The sequence below is a fragment of the Notamacropus eugenii genome, chromosome 2, assembly GCF_028372415.1.
Source record: "Notamacropus eugenii isolate mMacEug1 chromosome 2, mMacEug1.pri_v2, whole genome shotgun sequence".
Classification (NCBI taxonomy): Eukaryota; Metazoa; Chordata; class Mammalia; order Diprotodontia; family Macropodidae; genus Notamacropus; species Notamacropus eugenii.
In genome coordinates, this window is record NC_092873.1 from 413435719 (window position 1) to 413459099 (window position 23381).

A 23381-nucleotide genomic window follows, 5' to 3' on the forward strand; every position below is an offset into this window, starting at 1 on the left:
CTAAAAAGTAATGGTAAATATTAGGTGGAGCTTTTTAACCATGATTTTCCCTCTGGTTTCCCTCCAAACTATTGTTAGAGAAAGGGCATTAGGCAGAATGGAACACTTGATTTAAGTAGGATTTGGGTTTTTTATTGGTGAATCTAGTAGCTGACATTTCCCAGGTTTCAGGTTTCCCCTGGTCTCCCACATATGCCATCCTTTTAACTCCAAGATAAAGGGCCAAGATGGCCTCCTGCCCCAAGCTGGAAAGGTGCAGGATGGAGAGGGGAGGAAAGGGTAAAGACAGAGGAGAAAATCAGTATGACTTTGTTTGGACTCATCCCTCTGTCTTATCAAATTCTTGGAAATATTTGCTATTGCTTTATAGTTTTCAATCCCAATCAACAAGCATTTAACCAAGCTTCCTTAAGAGTCAAGTCCTCAGTCTATAATGAAGTTAAAGTCTTTGATTTCCCCTTACCTTTTTCAGGTTTATCAATCAATGAGTCAATCAATGAGTTAGTCAAGCTTTAAGCAATGGTACTGAGATCAGGAAACTCAGGGGATTTGAGATTCCATTCAACTTTAAGGGGAGGAGGGAAGGTTAACTGAGTGGGGAAACAACCTTCTTCCCTCCCTCAGCTCCCTGCTCCCAAATCCTTCCCTGTGCTGGCCCGTCTTTCCCCCATCTGATCTTACCACTAAGCCAAGCAATGACTGGTAGGGTTCATATCTGCCCTTGAAGTGGGTTTTAGTTCTCAAAGTCATTTCCCCAATTTTCGACATAAAATAACTTCAAAATTGTTGAAACTTTGCCCTGGTCTGGTATGTTTCTATGGGTTATTAGAAAAATTCTAGCATCTGAACCAGTGAAGAAAGAAAATAAGAAAAAAACAGAAATTTGCAGAAAAAGTCCAGGATGAAATCTGCACGATCAGTTCCAAGTGTCAATTTTACTCTTTCCTCTCCCCATCCCCACCAAAAGTTTAAGACACATGCAAAACAGTGACTTTATACTTTCGGTCCAGGAGCAACTACTCCTTCATCCGCCTGATCACCCCCTTCCCCTCAAAACAAGGTCCTTTTCTCTTTGCCTCGCTTTTCCCCCTTGTCCTTTAAGCGTGAGGAAATACAGGGATCTTCTAGCCTTTTGGTCCTGGCTCTAATTCCTTCTGGCAGCCAGGTAGTGCGGTGGACTGAGTTCCGGGCCTGGAGTCTGAAACACTCCTCCTCCTGAGCTGTGTGACCGTAGGCAAGTTACTTAACCCTGTTGGCCTAAGTTCCAGATCTGTAAATGAGCTGGAGAAGGAAATGGTAAACCACTCCAGTATCTTTGCCAAGAAAACCCCAAATGGGGCCAGGAAGAGTCGGACGGGACTGACACGACTAATTTCATGCTCTATCCGCCCCCTGCTACAACACTTGCATGCACATACATACACTTACCCTAACTTCCTTCTCTGCCTCAATCCACTCGCTCCATTGCCGGGGGCTGACTACCCCCAAAGCTCCCCTCCTCTCCCTCTGCAGCTTCAGCTCCACCAGTCCAGTGAGGCAAGAGCAGAGAGCTTAGGACCCACCGCCCAGGCTACCCCGCACCGCCCCCCCTCCATCCCCCGCAGTTCTTGAACTTGAGACAGGACTGAGGGTAGCTTCGAGGAAGGTGGTGACGGAAGAGGTGGTCAGAGGGAGTCCTGAAGGTGGCGGCTGAAAGGGAAAGAGTAGGAAGGGTCCCCCAAGGTGGCGAGATGGAAAGGGGGAGAAAAAGATTGTTGCTTGGGTCTGAGGGAGGAGAGGATCTTGACAGGACTAAGGAGAAAGAATTCTTGGAATGGGTGAATTGAGGAGCTGGTAGGGGTGTGGACAGGGGTCAGTGAGAGGCCACACTGTAAACCGAAAGATCCTTTCCCACCCACTGGGTGTAAGGGGCGGGACAAAACAACAGATTCAAGGAGCCTTGGGAGGGGACAGGAGGGGACACATCCCTCCGGGAGAGCCGGAAGGAACCTGGGACTGAAGTCTGGGCACGCGAAAGCCAAGACTTCGGGCCTGGTAGAAAAGGACAAGCCCTGGGGGCCCTCTGGATCAAGCCTGGAAAGAGAAAGAGAAGACTGAAAGTTGTGGGGAATGATCCCTGCAGGTGAGCTGCGCTGGCAGACGCTTTTCCCGAAGTCTTAAGGACTCCCTCTCCCTCTCCCTCTCCCTCTCCCTCTCTCCTCTCTCTCTCTTCCCCCCCCCTTCTCTCTCTCTCTCTCTCTCTCTCTCTCTCTCTCTCTCTCTCTCTCTCTCTCTCTCTCTCTCTCTCTCTCTCTCTCTCTCCTCTCTCTCTCATAATAGAGACGGACAGAGGAGGAGGGAAGCGGGGGAGCTTAGAGACTATATGCTTTTCTAAAAGAAACTTGTGGGGGGCCAGGAGGGGTTATGGAGAATGAGACTTTAAGAGACCTAGACCTAGAGAGAGAACGGTAATAATAACTTGTTCCTATTTCGCATTTGCATAGAGAGGTTCACTCTGCCCCAAACACTCTGACCCTGAACCGTTGTCCTAATTCGGGTCTGCCTAACGAGCCTTCCGGGGCTGACTGCAGGTTTGTAACCTGCCCGATGTTGCCTTGGGGTTCGCCGGCTGTCCCGTGCTGCCAGAGCGCTAGGGGTGCAGCTGCAAATGCTATAAAGGGCTCAAGAGGGGAGAGATTAGGGGGGAGGAAACCCCCAAACTTGGGTGACACAGAGATGATTATAAATCCTAGCCACATTTATGTGGTCATTCATGAGCTACAAAGCTACTTCGTGACAACACAGCGAAGAAGGAACTACACGTATTCGTCAGAAGTCACTGACCATTTATTAAGAGCCCACTAGGTGCCAGGCACTGTATTATGCACTAGACACACAAAGAAAGCAACCCCCAACAACCAAAAAGCAGTCTCTGCTCTCCAGCAGATCAAATGCAAGCAACTATGTACAAGCAAGCTGTATTCATGATGAATTGGGATATCCACAGAAGGAAGACTCTAGGATTGAGAAAAGTCCAGAAAGGCATCTTGTAGAAGGTGGAATGTTAGCTGGAATTGAAGGAAGCCAGGAAAGCTGGGAGGGGTGGGGAAGGGGGGGAGGAGAGAGCCGTGGAAGCATGGAGACTACCAGGAAAATGCTGAATCTGCAAATGAAATATGGTGTTTGCGAATTAGCAACAAAGTCTATATTACCTGAACGAGACTGAAAAGGTGGGATGCTGCTAGGTTATGAAGGGCTTTGAATGCCAAGCAGAAGATTTTATATCTGGTTCTAGAGGGGATAGGGAGTCACTGGAATTGAGTAGGAGGTCACACCTGTGCTTTAGGAAGATCGCTTCTGCAGTTGGAGGATGGACTGGAGGTGGGAGAGACTTGTGTCAGGGAGACCTGGACTATTTAAATAGTCCAAAGGTGAGGTGATTAGGATCTAAACCAGGGTGGTGGCAGTGTCAGAGGAGAGAGGGGAACATATAAGAGATGTTGGCAAAGATACAATTGACAGACATTGACAACAGATTGAATGATATGGGTTGGGGTAAGAGAGAATTAGGAGTCAAATACAACACCTCTTGTTATCTCTATTCTGGTTCTCCCATCTACTAACTAGGGCAGCTAGGTGGCACAGAGGATAGAGTGGAAGACCTGGAGTCAGGAAGATCTGAGTTCAAATCCAGCCTCAGATACTTACTACTTGTGGGGTCCTGAGCAAGTCACTTAACCCTGTTTGCCTCAGTTTCCTCAGCTGTAAAATGAACTGGAGAAGGAAATGGCAAACCACTCCAGTATCTTTGCCAAGAAAAACCCAAATGGGATAATGAAGAGTCAGACATGACTGAATAATTCCTATTCCCTTATATCAGATATTTCTAATCCTATGAGGGAGTTAAGTCTTTGGAGAAAGAGTGAATCCCCACTTAGGGGATAGGGTAACTGATGTTCAAGGAACTTAAGTGATTTTTCCAAGTTCATACAGCTGGCATCATAAAAAGGAATGGAAAGTAGTTGAAATAATGCCAAACTTGTCATTACAGGACTTGGATTTGAATGTCAGCCCTGCTCCTTAGCTGCATGACCTTGAGAGAGATATCACCTCTCTGGAGAAAGAGTACTCCATCTAGAGTCATAGAACCTGGATTTGAATCCCACTTTCATACTGCACATTGTCCATTGTGTTTCTTGTAACTGTGTGACACTGGGCAAATCACTTCCCCCCTGGATATCTCTAAAAATTGTAGATGATCTATTACAGTTCTTTTAAGCTTTAGATCTTATACTCTTGAGCCCCATATTCCAAATGCAAACTCACTGTAATATTTAACTTAGTTTTCTAGTAAATACTGTTGATTCTTAGTGATATTGATTCCTATCTAAAGGGACAGATGGGAAAATTCAAGAGTCTTGAGTGAATTTTTTTGCTTGTACCCATGGTGTTCATGGCTATCTAAGTAGATACCATCAGAACCTTCTAATTGATGTAGGTTTGGGGGTGAGGAGTCAGTCAATAAGTATTTAAGTGCCTACTGTGTGCCAGGGACTATGCTAAGCTCAAGGGATACAAATGAAGGCAAAAGACAGTCCCTGCTTTCAAGGAACCCACAGACAATGAGGGTGGCAGTTCTGAGGGTATTTATTAAGGCTGCTGTGATATATCATTTGATACAGCATTTCCCCAGGAGTCTGATCTATAGACACTTAGATGGATTGTATGCCACTTCCCAGAACAATGGTTAATGAGTGTCTGCAGCATGTTTGTCCACCACCATGCACCACCAATCACAGAAGTCACTTGTTGCTGAATGAGGTTCTAATCAGTAAGATTAATGTCAATATTCAGGCCCTTGGGCACATTTAAACGTTTTCCCTTGTTCACTAGATGGAAAAGGGTGTTAATGATTATAAGATGATGCTGGGCAGTCATAAAGCAACAGGAGACTACTCTGGTTAACTAGCCAGGCAACATCTATTTTTCTCTACTCTCATCTGCTCATCGGATGTAGGCATGGCTTTAATGAGCCTGTCCAGGTCTTCTGTAGAATCGCTCTCTTTCCTTTTCCACCTTCTTGGTGGGTGCCCACATGCTGACAACTGCGGGATTGCACTTCCCTCTGAACAATAAACAGACACATCTGTCAAGTGTTCATTATTCAAGCAAATTTGGGAACAATTTAGAGAGCAGTTGCCCAGTTGCAAAATATCTGAGGAGAGGAAGCCTCTCTAAGACAGAGGTTTTTAGCCTTGAAAGAAGCAGACAATTCTATGAAGCAGAGGTGATGTTCTGTGTTCAATAGGTTCTAGATATGCAGCACTGCCATTTAAAAGCACAGAGGGGAATGCCAAGTTCATGAAATAGCAAATGTCTAATTGGACTATGACCTAATTAGTATACATAAAGGAGAGTAATGTCTGGAAAAATAGGCTGGAGCCAGACTTTGAATACCTTTAAATGCCAGTCTAAAGAGTTTACATTTTATCCTAGATATAATAGTAAGAAATTGAAGCTTCTTGAGGAGAGGTATGAATTGGTCAATCCTCTGCTTTAGGAAGGAGAGTTTGGCAGTTACATCAAAGATGGATTATTCTGTTTTACGCCATCTCCTGTCCCCTTCCTTGTATTAATAAATACACTCTTTGGTGTTCCCTCATGTTGGTCCTGGTCCCTTTGAAGCTATTAGAATCTCTCCCTTTGCTGGGGACAAGCTCAGAATTAAAGAACATGGTAGTTGCACTTTGGCAAAGGTTACTATGTCCAACTTGCTTCAAGATCTGGCTTGACTTCATTCCCTTCATTACCAACAACTTCATAAACCTAAATGGAATTCAATCTATTGGCTGATCAGCTAGGGGCCTGTCTTATTTGTCCGTGCCAGAAATAGCTCTAGTCAACTCTAATGAAGATGAGTAGTGCAAAATGGAAGCAAGAGAGCAAGTGTACTGTCCTCTGAGGATAAAATTGCCACATAAAGGAAGCATTTTAAACCTTTAGAGATGAAGAGTGCCCTTTAAGTAAAATGAACAAGGTGACAGATAAGCACTCAGATAGTACTATTGCTGCCTTTTTGTTGCATTTCTAATTACGCATATTAATCCTCTGTAATCACAGGCATCAATCCATATCCCATGACTATACTCTTTAGCAGAGATAAGTTTTCTGAAGGGGAGAATGATTGAAAGCTGGATACTCTTCAACATGAACCCTCCCTGTTTTTCTGTAAAGTTTTCATCCTAGTTCTAGGATTCTATAGTTGTGATTATGTACACTACTAGGAAGTTAGTCCTAAAACCACAGGGCATTAGAACTGAAAGGAACATCGGAGATCCCCAGTCCAATACCCTTATGTTACTGAGGAGAAAACAGAGGTTCACAATGGACAAGCGAACTGGCGCATTGGAAAGAGCCCTAGATTTGAAATCAGAGGATCCTGGTTCTGCTACTTGCCATCTACATGACCTTGAAAGTGAAGTCACCTCTCTGGGGTTCAGTTTCCTTATCCATAAAAATGAGGGGTTTGCCTTTTGAGCTCAAAATCTGAGTCCATGAACTCAAGGTCACATGACTAGTTAGTGGACTTAAGGCAGTGGTTTTCCCACGATCTCTTATGAGTTGGCAGTTATCCTGTGAGGAAGAGGGTGGAGATAATTCCTTTGTCTCTTCACCATCCCCCTAGCCTTAGGCATGTAAAGTAGCTAGCTAGGCACACAAAATAGTGGTATTTGCTATGCCTTCTGCAGGGTCTCAATCCTAATGGCACAGAACAGTAGGCTATATATTTCTAGCAGAGTTAGTGTTTGGGGCAGCTTTGCTTCTTTATCTATTCTTTTCCCTTTTTCCTCCTATCCACATACTCACTTGGGCCTGATCAGTATTAATGAAGTCACTTTTCAATTTTCATCTGCTCCAGCTAAGTTCATTGCAGTTAAAGCCCTTTCTGAAATCCCATCACCCAGACATCTGTAGCTCCAGGTCCCTCTCATAACAGCTCTCCCCTCCCCAGCCTCTGCCTCACCACTCACTCCTCAGACAGGCAGGGTAATCCCAATCAGCCACAGATTAGATCTGATCAGATTGTCTGAGCTCTCTCTTGCCCAGCACTGTCCATAGATTTGTTCCCTGGACAGTTCTCAAGTGTTTTCTAATTTCTCCACATTCTCATCCTCTGTACCTTACTCATCACAACCTAATAGATTTCCTTCACAACTCTCCTACTCTCCCCCAATTTTTTTTTTTCTCATTTATATCACAAGCTAAATGGCTTAGGCTGCACTTAGCCAATTGTGTCATTACGTACAGGAGATATAGCACTGTATCTTTCATGTGCCATCCTCCCCTTCCACCTTGCAACATCCAATCTTCCCTAGTAATTTACTTTCCCCATTAACAGCCTAGATTTAGCTAAGGTGTGTTTGGGAAGGTCATCAAAGCTGCTTTGACCTCAAAGAGAACAAATGTTAATATTCTAATCTAGAATATTGACACTCTCTGACCTTTGTGCTGAGAATCCCAGGCAGAACTGTCACTCACCAGTGTTTGACCTCTCAGTGAATTACTTTTTTTCCCCAAGGACCTAAAATATAATCAATATAACTAATTGTTAACTATTGCTAATAATGCAGCTTGAGCAGTTCCCTTATAATTAGATGCTTAAGAATTCCTTATATGCTACACAGTATTTATAATTAGTATACCAGTGGGAAGATCTCTGAGATAAATACATTTTATTTTTCCATCTTTTTTTCCTTTTACAAAAACACAAAGAACTCTGGAAACCAGGCCTAAGGAAAGAAAATGGAATACCAGACATCTTAAGTGGTTAAGTAATTTCCCTTTCTCCTTGAAAAGAGAAAAAAAAACCCATGCAATACAGGGTTACACTCTACTGAATGACCAAGTCCAGTGCTTTCTCTCCCTGATTGCTTCTGTGAATTCTAAATGGTAAAATCTAATAGGTTTTCGGGGTATCTTTGGATATTCTGATAACCCAGGTTACTATGAGAGCAACTGACTTCTGTGACATCCCCTGTGGAGTAGCCTCTTTGAATTTAGCAGATGGTCCTTCAGAGGAATGATGATGACAAGCTCATTTATAGAGAAAACTTTTAAGATAAAAGAAACATTTTTTTGTTTAGTCATTTTCAGTTGTGTCTGGCCCCATTTGGGGTTTTCTTGGCAAAGATACTGGAGTGGTTTCCCATTTTCTTCTCAACTCATTTTACAGGTGAGGAAATTGAGGCAAACAGGGGGAAGTGACATGCTCAGAGTCACACAGCTTATAAGTATCTGAAACCATATTTGAACTCAGGAAAAGGAGTCTTGGAAAGCATGGCAGAGATGGGGTTTGAGTTGAGCCCTTGAAGGAATCTAGGGAACCTAGGAGGCAGAGGAAAGTCATTTCAGGAATGTAGGACCGACATTGCAAAGGTATGGAGGCAGGAAATCGGGTTCCTGTTGGTATTTGAATGGAAAATGGGCCAACATAGCAGGATTGTGGATTATATGGAGAAGGGAATAAACTCCTAAGAAGACTGGAAAAGTAGAAAAGGCCCAAGCTGTGAAGAGTTTTAAAAAACCAAAAAAGATTATCTATTTGAACCTGTAGGTAACAGGGAGCAGAGGAGTGACATGGTTAGATCTATTCTATTTTTTTTTTTTTAAGCAATCAGGATTAAGTGACTTGCCCAGGGTTAGCTAGACATAGCTAGTAAGTGTTTGAACTCCAGTCCTCCTGACTTCAGGGCTGGAGCTCTATCCACTGCACTGCCTAGCTGCCCCCAGACCTATTCTTTTCTTTTTAATCAATTAATCAATTTAATTTTCAACATTCACTTTTACAAGATTTTGAGTTTCAAATTTTCTCCCCATCTCTCCCCTCCCCCCACCCCAAGGTAATTTACATTCTGATTACCCCTTCTCTCAATCTGCTTTCCTTCTATCACATATCCCCCTTCTATTATCTCCTTCTCTTCTATGTTCTTGTAGGGCAAGAGAGATTTCTATACCCCATTACCTGTATTTCTTATTTCCTAGTTGCAAGAACAATACTCAACAGTTGTTCCTAAAACTTTGAGTTCTAGCGTCTCTTCATCCCTCCCTCCCCACCCATTCCCTTTGGGAAGGCAATCAATTCAATATAGGCCATATCTGTGTAATTTTGCAAATGACTTCCATAATAGTCGTGTTGTGTAAGACTATATTTCCCTCCATCCTATCCTGCCTCCCCATTGCTTCTATTCTCTCTTTTGATCCTGTCCCTCCCCAAGAGTGTTGACTTCAAATTGCTCCCTCCTCCCATTGCCCTCCCTTCCATCATCCCCCCCACCCTATTTATCCCCTTCTCCCCCACTATCCTGTATTGTAAGATAGGTTTTCATACCAAAATGAGTGTGCATCTTATTCCTTCCTTTAGTTAAATGTGATGAGAGTAAGCTTCATGTTTTTTCTCTCACCTCCCCCCTTTTTCCCTCCACTGAAAAGTCTTTTACTTGCCTCTTTTATGAGAGATAATTTGCCCCATTCCATTTCTCCCTTTCTCCTCCCAATATATTTCTCTATCACCCCTTAATTTCATTATTTTAAGATAAGATCCCATCCTATTCAATTCACCCTGTGCTGTGTGTGTGTGTGTGTGTGTGTGTGTGTGTGTGTGTGTGTGTGTGTAATCCCACCAACTACCCAGATACTGAAAAAAGTTTCAAGAGTTACAAATATTGTCTTTCCATGTAGGAATGTAAACAGTTCAACTTTTATAAGTCCCTTATGACTTCTCTTTGCTGTTTACCTTTTCATGCTTCTCTTCATTCTTGTGTTTGAAGGTCAAATTTTCTTTTCAGCTCTGGTCTTTTCATCAAGAATGCTTGAAAGTCCTCTATTTCATTGAAATACCAATTTTTCCCCTGAAGTATTATACTCAGTTTTGCTGGGTAGGTGATTCTTGGTTTTAGTCCTAGTTCCTTTGACTTCTGGAATATCCTATTCCACGCCCTTCGATCCCTTAATGTGGAAGCTGCTAGATCTTGTGTTATCCTGATTGTATTTCCACAGTACTTGAATTGTTTCTTTCTAGCTGCTTGCAATATTTTCTCCTTGACCAGGGAACTCTGGAATTTGGCCACAATGTTCCTAGGAGTTTCTCTTTTTGGATCTCTTTCAGGAGGTGATCTGTGGATTCTTTCAATATTTATTTTGCCCCTGGTTCTAGAATATCAGGGCAGTTTTCCTTGATAATTTCATGAAAGATGATGTCTAGGCTCTTTTTTTTGATCAAGGCTTTCAGGTAGTCCCATAATTTTTAAATTGTCTCTCCTGGATCTATTTTCCAGGTCAGTTGTTTTTCCAATGAGATATTTCACATTATCTTCCATTTTTCCATTCTTTTGGTTTTGTTTTGTGATTTCTTGGTTTCTCATAAAGTCATTAGCCTTCATCTCTTCCATTGTAATTTTTGAGGAACTATTTTCTTCAGTGAGCTTTTGAACCTCCTTTTCCATTTGGCTGATTCTGCTTTTGAAAGCATTCTTCTCCTCATTGGCTTTTTGAACCTCTTTTGCCAATTGAGTTAGCCTATTTTTCAAGGTGTTATTTTCTTCAGCATTTTTTTGGGTCTCCTTTAGCAAGGTGTTGACCCGCTTTTCATGCTTTTCTTTCATCTCTCTTATTTCTCTTCCCAATTTTTCTTCCACCTCTCTTATTTGATTTTCAAAATCCTTTTTGAGCTCTTCCATGGCCTGAGCCCATTGAATATTTATTTTGGATGTTTGGGATATAGAAGCCTTGACTTTTATGTCTTTCCCTGATGGTAAGCATTGTTTTTCCTCATCCAAAAGGATGGAAGAAGATATCTGTTCACCAAGAAAGTAACCTTCTATAGTCTTATTTGTTTTTCCCTTTTTTGGACGTTTTTCCCAACCAGTTACTTGGCTTTTGGGTCCTTTGTCAAGAGTAGGGTATACTCTGGGAATCTGTGAGATCTCAGTTCCTCCAAGGTGGCATGATCAAGCGTGTACTGGTCTGGATGCAGAGAGGGATTTTCTAGCCCAGAATCTTAGCAGTTACTTCTCCACAGCCACCTGGCCTTCAGTTCTGCCAAGTCAGCACTGGGGGCTGATTTTCAGATAAGCTGGATGGGCAGGGCCCCCATTCAATGTGAGACAAAGACCAGCTAGGCCAGGGCCTCTACACAGCGTGGAGGCAAGAATCAGCTCCTCAGTGCCCCCAGGGGTTTTACACTCCAACAATGTATGTGGCTGCTGTGCCTGCAATGTGGCTTCTGAGGCAGCTACCTGCTGCTGGAGCTATGGGAAGGCCCTTCTTCTTCCTGGCCAGCTGAAAAAACCCTATCACTGACCTTTGGCACCTATGGGTTGAGGGATCTTTGAACTGCTACTGCTGGTACTGGGGATTCCGCCCCCAAGGGCTGTTTGCAAGCCACTCGCCATGGCTAAGGCTGGGCTGGCCTCCACTCCGCGTTTCCCATCGGCCTTTCAGGTCACCTGGGCTGGAAATCTCCTCCACTCTGTTGTTCTCCACTTCTGCTGCTCCAAAATTTGTTGAGAGTTCCTCTCTACAGGTATTTTATGGGCTGTGCGGGGAGACCCTGCGTATGTGTGTCTTTCTACTCTGCCATCTTTGAGAAGGCAAACAATTTGATATAGGTTATACATGTATAGACATACAAAACACTTCCATAACAATCATGTTGTAAAAGACTAATTATATTTCCCTTCATTCCTATCCTGCCCAGTCCCCTCATTTAACCTATTCTCTCTTTGACCCTGGCCCTCCTCAAAAGTGTTTACTTCTAATTACCCCCTCCTCCCATTTAACTTTCCCTTCTATCATTTCCCCTCTTATCCCCTTCTTTTCCTGTAAGGTAATATAGATTTTCATACCAAATTGAGTGTGCATGTTATTCCCTCCTTAAGCCAGATCTGATGAGAATAAGGTTCACTCTTTCCCTCTCATCCCCCTCCCTTTCCCTCCACTGTAAAAGCTTTTTCTTGCCTCTTTTATGTGAGAGATAATTTATCCCATTCTATTTCTCCCTTTTTTCTTCTCCCAATATATTCCTCTCTCACCCCTTAATTTTATTTTTTTTTAGATATCATCCCTTCCTATTCAACTCACCTTGTGCCCTCTGTCTGTATATAAAATCCCTCTAATTACGCTAACACTGAAATAACTCTCCAGGGTTACAAATATTATCTTTCCATGTAGGAATGTAAACAGTTCAACTTTAGTAAGTCCCTCATGATTTTTATTTCCTGTTTACCTTTTCATCCTTCTCTTGATTCCTGTATTTGAAAGTCAAATTTTCTATTCAGCTCTGGTCTTTTCATCAAGAATGCTTGAAAGTCCTCTATTTCATTGAATGACCATTTTTTCCCTGAAGTATTATACTCAGTTTTGCTTCATAGGTGATTCTTAGTTTTAGTCCTAGTTCCTTTGACTTCTAGAATATCATATTCCATGCCCTTTGATCCCTCAATGTAGAAGCTGCTAGATCTTGTGTTATCCTGATTGTATTTCCACAATACTTGAATTGTTTCTTTCTAGCTGCTTGCAACATTTTCTCCTTGACCTGGGAACTCTGGAATTTGGCCACAATGTTCCTAGGAGTTTCTTTTTTTGGATCTCTTTCAGGAGGTGATTGGACCACCTCCATAGTCCATGCCTAAAACTTCTGAGATAAGTGACTCTATTTCTTCATTCCTTGGATAAAGTGATAGACTCGGAGTGAGGAAGATCTCTGTTCAAATCCCACCTCAGATATTTAGCAGCTATGTAAATTCTTCCCCCCCACCTTAGTTTCTTCATCTGAAAAATGGGGATAACAATTGGAGCTACTTCAAAGGATTGTTGAAAAAAGCAAATAAGACATGCGTAGGTGGTACAGTTGATAAAGCACCAGGCCTGGAGTCAGAAAGATTCCTTTTTGCTGATATCAAATCCGGTTTCAGACACTTCTTCGCTGTGTGATCCTGAGCAAGTAACTTCCTCCTGTTTGCCTCAGTTTCCTCATCTGTAAAATGAGCTGGAGAAAAAAGAGCAAACCACTCCAGTATCCTTGCCAAGAAAACCCCAAATGGGTTCAGACACAACTGAAGAGTCAGACACAGATAAAAATGACTAAACATAAAAGTGTTTCACACATCTTAAAAGTACTCTCTGTAAATGAGCTTGTCATCATCATTCCTCTCAAGGACCACCTGCTAGATTCAAAGAGGCTACTCCACAGAGATGTCATAGAAGTCAGTTGCTTGGTATGGTTGGTAAAGAAAAAAATCCTCAAGTTATATATTCTTAAATAACACTGAAACTAGTAGGGTTATTTCTAAAACAATAGAGGCCCATCCTTCACCTGGGCCAGCTGGCTAGTCTCCACCCCTCTTCCTTATACTTCCCCCCTCCCCATATGGTTTTTTTTCCTTTTGACAAATTTTAAACCTTTAGTTGTCAAAACTGAAAAGAATACCAGACGGCACAGCTCTTGGAACAAGGAGCATACTTTTTTTCTCTCTTGTTTGATTTTATTTTTTTCTCAATTGCATATAAAAATATTTTTAACATTTGTTTTTTAAAAATTTCTGCATTCCAAATTCTTTCCCTCCCCCTTCCTGGTCCTTGAGAAGGCAAGCAATTTGATATAGATTATACATGTGTTGTCATGCAAAACATATGTCTGTATTAGTCATGTTGCAAAAGAAAACAGACCAAAAAAGAAAAATAAAATACAATAAGTAAGTTTTAATTTCATTCAGACTTCATTAGTTCTTTCTCTGGAGGTGGATAGCATTTTTCATCATAAGGCCTTCAAAATTGTCTTGGATCATTGTATTGCTGAGAATAGCTAAGTCGACCATCCTACAGTTTTATTGTTGTGCATGTGGTGTGTACAGTGTTCTCCTGGTTCTGCTCACTTCCCTTTGCAGTAGTTCATATAAGTCTTCCCAAGTTTTTCCTGAAAGCATCCTGTGCTCATCATTTGTTATAACAAACAATATTCCATCACAGTCATAAATCACAACTTGTTCAGCCATTCCTGCTATACTTATTTTTGTACATGTGGGTCATTTCTGTTTTCTTTGATCTCTTTTATACAGACCTAGTAGTGGTATTGCTGGGTCAAAGGGCAAGCACAACTTTATAGCCTTTTGGGTTTAGTTCCAAATGGAGCATACCTTTTTTCTCATCTTTATTTATAACCCTACGCCCTCATCCCTTTCTTTCAGCTGATTGGCTGCTCTCAAAGTGATGGCAACAGCTTCATTCTGGCACTAACCTTGAGCTCATAATTTTCCCAGCTTTTGGTTTGACTGGCAAGTTGGGTTTCCAGAGAGCAGTCAACTACTCCTTACAGAATTCTAAAGGTAATATTGAGAGTTTGGGTATGATATTCTAGTACTATAGGTCATGAGCCCCCCACCGGTGTGCTTCAGAAATATAATTTTGAACAGTTAGTCTCTCCCCAATATAAATCATTTTATTAATATCAATTATCAGAGAGATGTTTACTCATAAAAGTATAATAAAAACCTAATTTGTAAAAATCCCCCAAATGTCTGAGACATGCTCTCCCACAAATACATACAGAGCTCAGAGAAAAAGGGTCTCAGACTTAGAGAACACATGTAGCAGCAGGGTAATTCACAGCTCCTGGTTAGATGGAAGTCTTGTCTCCCTTTGTGGAGACGTTATGAAGGTCCCATGAGAAATGTGTAACGTCCTTCATGGCCCCAAGAATTGGGGCCATTAAAGAGGCCTGAAGTGAACTTCTCTCCATATGTCTATTTTATCCTCTCTCAGGCTAGATATATTATTATTTGTTACTGGTCCAGTTTCTGTAGTGATGAAATCAATGGTCAGGGGAGGTAGAAGTTATATTTCTTTGGTATGATTCTCTGCCCCAAACCATGTAGCCTTAAGAGATATCCTCCTTTGATAAAGAAATCAGGAAACAGAGCATTATCTTAGCCATATTCATTGAGTTTGAGCTATGAGGCATATCCCTCTTATAGATGACTGATATGGGTCTTTCCAATTTGAAATCTATGATCTTATGGTAATCCTGTGACTTATGCCAAATCACGGCTTAAACTGATATGTGACTCTATTTACAGTCAAGCCAGTATCTGTCAATACCTGTCCATTCTTTACATATGTCTTGTCCAGTAGAACCTGGAGCTTAGTGAGCTGGCAAAAAAGACCAAGTCAAGAAGGAGAAGCAGGAAAGAATAGTGAAATGAAAGGTCAGAGAGAAAAAATATATATTCAGAAGGAGAAGATGGTTTGTGTCAAATTCTGCAGAATCCCCCAAGAGAATGAGTTCTGAGGAGAACCCGCTGGGTTTGGCAATTAGGAAATTATTGGCAACCCTCATGAGATTAGGAATGGCCTATCAAAGTCCTTTTCAACAAGATGTTTTAGGTTCCAATAGTTATTTTTATTCAAGCACAGTTTTTTAAAATACGGTTTTAACAAATTTTATTGATACCTTTTGTTTTTCATACCAGTCATTTCTTGTGATATCTCTCCCCTCATTAAATCCTCCCTCATGCCAAAGGAAAAACAGCTAAGACTGACAAGATGACCAAGTCTGACACTATATTCCATATTTTGCTCCTGTAGTCTCTGACTCCTCTACTGAGGGAAGGGATGTGTTCTATCCTTTGTTCTCTTGGACCAATGGTGATCAATGCTAGTAGTCTACATTGGACAGTCTTCTGCTGTCATTTCATTGTGCATAATTATAGCCATTAAGCTCTTCTGGCTCTGTTCACACCACTCTGCTTAGCTTCATATATCTTCCTGAGCTTCCCTAAGTGCCTTTTGTTGTTGTGTTCAGTCTTCTCAGTTGTGTCCAACTTTTTGGGACCCCATTTGGGGTTTCCTTAACAAAGATACTGGAGTGGTTTTCCATTTCCTTCTCCAGCTCATTTGAGAGATGAGGAAAGTGAGACTAAACAGGGTTACGTGACTTGCCCAGGGTCACACAGCTAGTAGTGTCTGAGGCCAGGTTTGAATTCAGGGAGATGAGTCTTCCTGACTCCAAACCTGATGCTCTATCCACTGTGTGACCTAACTATGCCATTCATATCTTGTATTCATGATTGCGCAGTAATGGTACCCTGCATTCACATGCCACAATATGTTCATCCATTCTTCAACTAATGGTCACTTTTGTTTCCAATTTTATGCTGCCACAAAAAAGTTGTGCCTGAATTTTTAAGTTCTCAAATATGAACAAATGCTACATATTATGAAAGTATCTTCAGTATGTTTTCTGATTTTCCAAACCTCACTAACAGCTTTTCTTTTCTCTCCTGGAAAAAACAGATATGAAATTGCCTCCTAATGACACACAAAGGAACTATGGGCCATCATCACCATCAAGGATATTTATCTACTCCAGGATCTGAAGTTTGCTTAATACAAGAGATGTTTGCACTTTGAAATAGAGATCTATTGGCTGTCCTAGTGTTAGGATAAGGAAGTAAGTATTCTGGATATATGTGGTATGTGTATTATGTTGTGTGGATGTATGTATGTTTTGTGTGTGTGATCCATCTTTTAAGGGGCTTAGCATTTAATGAGAGAAAAGATAAGTCTATAAATAAGCCTAGCATAAGAAAATACTTACATGGATTTCTGATCTCATTGATTTGCAAAGGAATTCCAACAAAGTAGATCAAAACTAGGTCTGCCCATGGCATGTCAATTTTATCCACTGCATTCCATAAATTCAACATGAGTGTCTAACAAATATGTTGTAGGTTTTTCCTCACTTTCTCTTAACATCATCAGGGTACCAGTGGAACACCCTGTCTGTCTGTCGGCCCTCTCTCTTACCATATGACCAACCCATCTTTTCTTCCCATCAGACATTTTCCTGATAACCTCCTATTCTTCTCTGAAGTTCCTCATTGGTTATATGTTATACCCTGTTCATACCCACCATATTCCTCTCAATACCCTCTGTGTGTTATTCATTTTTAACTTTTTGGAATTATTGTATTCCATCTCTCACTGTCACGTGGGAACACCAGTAGAATATTAATATGCAAAAGGCAGGCTGTTGTTTCCATGGGAAACTTGCAATCATTAAAGGAAGATGAACCCTAAGGAGAGATCGCTGGATTTGGCAATTAGGAAAGTATTGGTAAGGGCAATTGGGCCGTCATATTTGGATTCTGACATTACAGATGTCCTTATTGGGGTAGTAGAAATGGCACTAAAGAGAACAAACATTAGAGAGAACATTAAAAGCAACCAGATAGGACTAAGTGTATAGAGAGAAGATCTGTGCTAGAAATGATGCAGTTGTGAGGATACTGAGGGATGGATACACAAAATATCTAAAGGAAGGAGGCAGTGGAAAAAGTTTCAAACCTTCTTAATACCAAAACCAGCAACAATAAAGTAAACAGGAAAGCGTTAACTATGGGCCTATAGACGCGCTCTCCCATATACAAAAATACAAAATCTTTAGGAGAGTCCTCTACAGAGAAACCAAGAGCAGCCTTATTGAGCACACTCATAGGGAACAAGGAGTCTTTCACAAGCAGTGTTCAAGAGTTGATACTTTTTACCATTTTGCAGTTGACTCAAAGAATGAAGAGATAGAAAATACCACTGCTTATTGTTTGTTGGTTATGAAAAGATATTTGATGCAAAGGAAAATGGAAGGAAGGAGGGATAGCCTCCTTCCTGATAGGAAGGAAGGAAGGAAGGAAGGAAGGAAGGAAGGAAGGAAGGAAGGAAGGAAAAGAGGGAGAAAGAAAGGACAAAGGGAGGAAGGAAGCATTTATTAAGTGCCTACTATGGGCCAGGGACTGTACTAAGAGCTTTACAAATATTATCTCATTTAATCTTTATAATAACCCTAGGAGACAGGTGCTATCCCTATTTTACAGCTGAGGAAATTGAGACATACAGAGGTTAAGTGATTTGTCCAGGGTTGTAGAGGTAAGAAATGGACCAAAGTGCTTCCTTAAAAGCTCTTTTCCAACAAAGATTCTCCTAACCATACCTCACAGATTCATAGACTTAGAGCTAGAAAGGACCTTAGAGGTCCTCTAGTTCAAACCCCTCATTTGATTAAAGAGGAAACTGAGTTTCAGAGAGGTTAAATGCCTTGCCCAGGATCACACAGACATAACCAAGATTCAAACTCAGGTCTCATGATTTCAAATTCAGCACTCCAGCTTTAGCACTCTTCACTGAACCACAATGCTTCCCTTCATAATCATTCAAGATGACTTAAAAGGTATCAAACCAGAAATAATCCTGTTTAGCAAAATGCTCTTATCATAAATATTCAGCAAAGCATAGAATGTAGAAGTGTATGTTTGCCAAAGATGTTTGCCACTGTGATGGAAAATACCCGTTGCAGAGTCTAAATTGAAGGATCCTCACTCATGGTGAAATTCTCCAAATGCTCCCATTTGCAAGTGACATTGTCACATCAAACCCCAGAACAGTGTTGTGCCTCCTGGGAGATATCTAAAACCACTGCAAAAGAGTTTGACCCGACCATCCATGTGGGAAAGATGAAGCAGATAAAGAATGTTTATTGCTCAGATATGACATGCACCAGTATGTATAAGTGATCATTGAGTTGGGCCCAGAAGGAGAGTAAGAAGAATTACCTTTGGGAAATTGTAAAACCCTTTTATGGCATAATAAAGAACAGGATAAATACAAAAGTAGTATGAGAAATTTGAGGGCTGCTAAGAAATCATTTAGACCTAGGTATCTGGTAGGGTAGTGGTGGTACAGGGAGGGTTGGATTGAATATAGATGATGCCAAGTAGATTGGAGATTGATTGTGAAGGGTCTTGACCACCACCACTCAAAAGTTTATAAATCTTTTAATTTAATTGAAGAGTTTAATTGCCTTAAAACAATCACCCATCAATTAGATTGGAAAACAAAAAAAAATTAGAGGAAACTATCTCAGTACCAGATTCAACAAATGCCATTTGAATCAGAGTAATAGGATTATTCACAGTTCAACAGTGAGCTCCCTCGACTCCCTATCTTCATGCCTAAAAATTTCCCTGTGTCATCATCCACCTTTCTTCTCTCCCTCCAACCTTCAAATAGGTTGACCCTTCCTCATGCCAAAACTAATTTAATTAAAGAGTTTATTGATAGCACACAAACAACTGGTGAAACACTCACACTTGCAAGAAGAAATATGCATCTGCCTCCCCGCCAAGCTGGGTCCCAGCTTTTGTCTGGCTTGGAAAAATTAAGCCACATATCCAGGAAATTGGCTCTGTCCATTTAGTAGACCAATTCCAGATGGCCTGTGGTTAGGACCTTTGAGGTTTTCTACTGAGGAAATGAGATAGCTTGCCCAATCTAGGGCAAACAAACTCCAGTACCTTTGAATAAACCAATTATGAATAGGTCAGATAAGGTTCAACATAGACAAGTTATTAGAATTTCTTTGGTATCAAGGGACTGCAGTCATGGATATTCATCGATCATTATAGCTGTCTCTATTTCCAGATCTCCCTTCTCTTTGGGGGAAAAGAGCTCAGTCTAGCCAGCCACATCAGTCTTTCTCTACTGGCTCCTTTCCTTCTGCCAATAAAAATTCTCAACACTCACCTATCCTAGAAAAAAAGCAAAGAAGAAAAGAGAAGAGGAAAAGAAAGAGAAAAAAGAAAAATTCCCCTTGACCATGCCACTCCTTCAAGTTATTGTCCTATAAGACTCTTCTCCTTCACTAAATTAAAAGCTATAGTCAGTATGTTAACTATTCACTACCTTTGAAGCCCTGGCAATGTGGCCTCCTTCGCTTCCACTCTCCTGAACCTGCTCTTTAAGGTTAGGAATGATTTCCAAACTGCCACAGTCACTGACTTTTTCTTCATCTTCCCCAACATTTCTACAGTATGGTATTACCCTCCTCTTATTTCATGTGCTCCCTTCCCTCCACTTTGTGATCCTGTCTCTACTGATTCTCCTCCTTCCTCGATTAGCCATCCCTCTGTCTCCTCTCTTTACTAATTAAATGAGAAAGTGCTTGGACTCTTTCCTCTTCTCCCTTTCCCTTCCTTCCTTTCTGCTCCTCTCCTCTCTTCTCTTTTTTTCCTATTCCTCCAGAAGCAATACCCTGAAGGACTAAACCACTCCACTTTGGAATTCTTACCCTGGGGCCTACTTAAATCTGAGCACAAATTCATATGGCCTACACTATCCATCTTGGTCTTAGCCATACTTCACATTCCATCCCTGCCATCTTTTTACTTGTCTGCTTTGCCACCCCTCTCCACCCAAAATACCCTTGCTGCTAGAAATAACTTATCAACTCCCTGTTGCTCTGCTCATGTGACTCCCCAAGCCAAAATATTTCTCCTTGGCCAACATTCTCCTGTATAAGTCATCTCTCCAGTTAGAATATAAGCTCCTTGAGGAGAGGGCCTGTCACTTTTGTATTTATATCCCCAGCACTTAGTACAGCGTTTGGCACATAGAGCTGAATAAATGCTTTTTCTTGTATTCATTTGTTAAAAGTTTAGCTCAAGCCCTACCTTCTACCTGAGGACTTTCCAAGCCCCCTAAATGAGATCAAAATATTTTGCATGTATTTTTTGTCTACTCCTATTTGTCATTTCCCCTCCACAGAGTGTAAGCATCCTGGTGGCAGGAACTGTTCCATTTTTGTTCCTGTTTTCCCAGTGCCTTTCACCTAGTAAGTATTTAATCAATGTTTGTTGGTAACCTTGAACATTCTATGGGATTTGTAAATGTCGGTTAAACTGAATAATATGCCCAAAATCCTAATGAGAACATCAACCTGCAGGAAACAAAATGGACAATTATTGGGTTAGAAATGACAGTTCCACCAGAGAATGGAGAAGCTCTGATCTTCCTGGGCTTTATGGGACATTAGCCAGTTATTTATATGCAAAGATAATGCTAATGATGCTTGAGACTGAAAAGGCTAGATAGGCATTATGCATATTTTTTTCTTTCTGATACAGGAAAAGCATGCTCTTTGGTCTGCGGTTGGGGCAGTTATTTGTGGGGCCTGTTATTATTGCTGCCACGGGCTTTTCATTCTCCTGGACTCTTTGATGCTTTGGCACAAAGTGATCTTCACCACCACTCCCACTCCAACCCCCCAGCTTTGAATCGTGCCCGCTAAAAGTTTCTCTCTTTGCTATCACTGCCTGCTGTTTCCCAGCATTCTCTAGCTATGCTCTATTTATCACTTGAGCATAGAGAACAAGTGGGGTCACTTCAGCTTGCCATTTACCTCCTGTTATCCAACCTCTATGAATGCCCCGCTCAGTGGAATAGGGAATCCAGCTTCAGTGTTTTAAAGCTGATGAACCAATCGTTCTTATGATAGGACTCAGCAAAGCGCAGATGCCAAGTTGTCCTGGCACCTAGATAAGCTACCATTAAACCTAGTGTTTGTGACCAAGTTCTTGATGGGTGAATGCGAAGGCTGCCACAACCAAAGCTAGACCTTCTTGGCAGCCAACCAGGAAACATGCTAGAGCCAAGCCCAGGCTCTTCCCTGTGTTTTGGGGTTTTTTTGTTTTAAATCTCAAGCTCCTGGGCAAGAAGAGACTGAAACGGGGCGGGGGGGGACTCAGATTCTTTCCATATAAAATATGATGCAAATCATATGTTGCCCTGCTCCAACTTCTGTCTCCACCCTCCCATCTTCCCTCTCTCATTGAAAACCCTTCTCCAGCAGCAGATGCATCCTCTGATAGATACCCCAATGCCCATCTTCCAGTCTCCCCCCATTCGTCCTGACCTCTCAATACCAAAATCCCTCCTCAAATCCTGCTCACAAAATAATAATAGCTAACATTATTATATTATATAATATTATATATAACATAATATTATATAACATGCTACATAGTGCCTACTATGTGCCAGGCACATGTTACAAATACCATATTTGATTTTCACAACAGTGCTGGGAGTTCAGTGCTATTATTATATCCATTTTACAATGAGGAAACTGAGGCAGGCAGAGGTTAAGTGACTTGCTTGGGTTCACTCAGCTAGTAAGTGTCTAAGGTTACTTTTGAACTCAAGTCTTCCTGACTCTAGGCCCAGCATTCTATCCACTGAACCACCAGCTGCCATGAAAGGAGGAAGCTGGATCCCTGGAACCTCTGTTCATGTGAGTGTCCAAATAAAGTTAATCTAGCCCATTTGTTGTGGGTGACAGGCAGGGGAGGAAGCCTGGAGCAGACAACAAAGGAGCAGCTCTGAAGTCAAATAATTTTGTTCCAAAAGAGGGGTTCTTCACCTATTTTGTGTCATGGGCTTCTTTGGCAGTCTAGTGAAATCTAGAATGGCCTTCTCAGAATTACGCTTTTAAAGACATTAAATAAAATTCATAGGATTACAAAGGAAGCCAGAGGTTATAGAAAATGAACATGTAATTTGTTTCCCACCCAAGTTCTTGACTCTCTTGGAATGTCTCCATAGACCCCTTTAAGGGTTCATGGACCCTGGGTTAAAAACCTTTGTTCTAGTTAGTCTGAGAACCTGGGTTCATATCTTCTTCTTGGTACCACCTGAGTGACTTGGGCCCCAGTTTCCTCATCTGTAAAATGAGGTGAGGACATTGGTCTCTGAGATCCTTTCTAGCTCTAGGTCTCTCTGATTCTATGTTCCTATGATCCAGTGAGTGTCCCTGGCTTTTGTGAGATTAAGTGTCAGTCCTATTTGCTGTATGACATAGTAGTCTCCACTCATCCCACCTTCTTGACAGAGAGAGAAAGAGAGAGAGAGAGAGAGAGAGAGATGGATCACTTTTTTTTTTTTTTAACTGAACTGAACCATGATATAATTGGTATAGGAACACTCTGGGAAAGAAACATTCCCTACCACTGCAGATTGGCAATCACTCTGCAAATTGTTAAAATCAGGGATTCTTAATCTTTACTGTGTGTCTTGGACCCTAGCAGCCTTGGGAAGCCTATGGATCCTTTCTCAGAATAAAATAAAATACATGGGATTACAAAGAAAACAATCTATATTGAAATATACTTTCTAATTTAAAAAAAAGTTTTCAGTTTAAAGATCTTCATGTTAAAGATCTCCCCAGATTTAGAAAGTTGCCTAGGGGCAGTAAGTTATGTTAAACTACATTAAGTAGCCTGCCTAGCGTCACCAGTCGGTATGTGGGGATCTGCACATTTTAATGCAGCTAACCTAACAAAGTTCAGCTCCTAAATGTGGAGACTGTCACATTTACTGAGCCTTGCTTCAGGACATCTTTTTTTCAAAAATATTTTGGTCCTCTTCTTGCTGCTGCATGCTGAGCAACCATAGGTCAACAGAGGGCAGCAGCAGCTCACTCCAGTCCGAATGGGATGCATGTTCACTCAGTTTCGAAAGGC

General features: G+C 41.5%; 1 protein-coding gene across 8 annotated transcripts in view; it reads left to right on the forward strand.

Annotated features, from left to right (window-relative positions):
* Window positions 1-1575: 1575 nt before the first annotated feature.
* TLR5 (toll like receptor 5) overlaps window positions 1576-23381 on the forward strand; it is a 126338-nt gene continuing 104532 nt past the window's right edge. For 4 of the 8 annotated variants that reach the window (XM_072647752.1, XM_072647754.1, XM_072647753.1 and 1 more), the window contains exons 1-3: window positions 1577-2122; window positions 14223-14360; window positions 16327-16483. Coding sequence is in view for 1 of the 8 variants with exons in the window: in XM_072647759.1 (XP_072503860.1) it covers window positions 16345-16430 (86 nt within the window). In the remaining 7 variants the exon portion in view is untranslated. Of the gene's footprint in view, window positions 2123-14222; window positions 14361-16326; window positions 20696-23381 lie in introns of those variants that run through there. The other 4 variants (XM_072647756.1, XM_072647757.1, XM_072647758.1 and 1 more) reach the window with 4 other exon arrangements.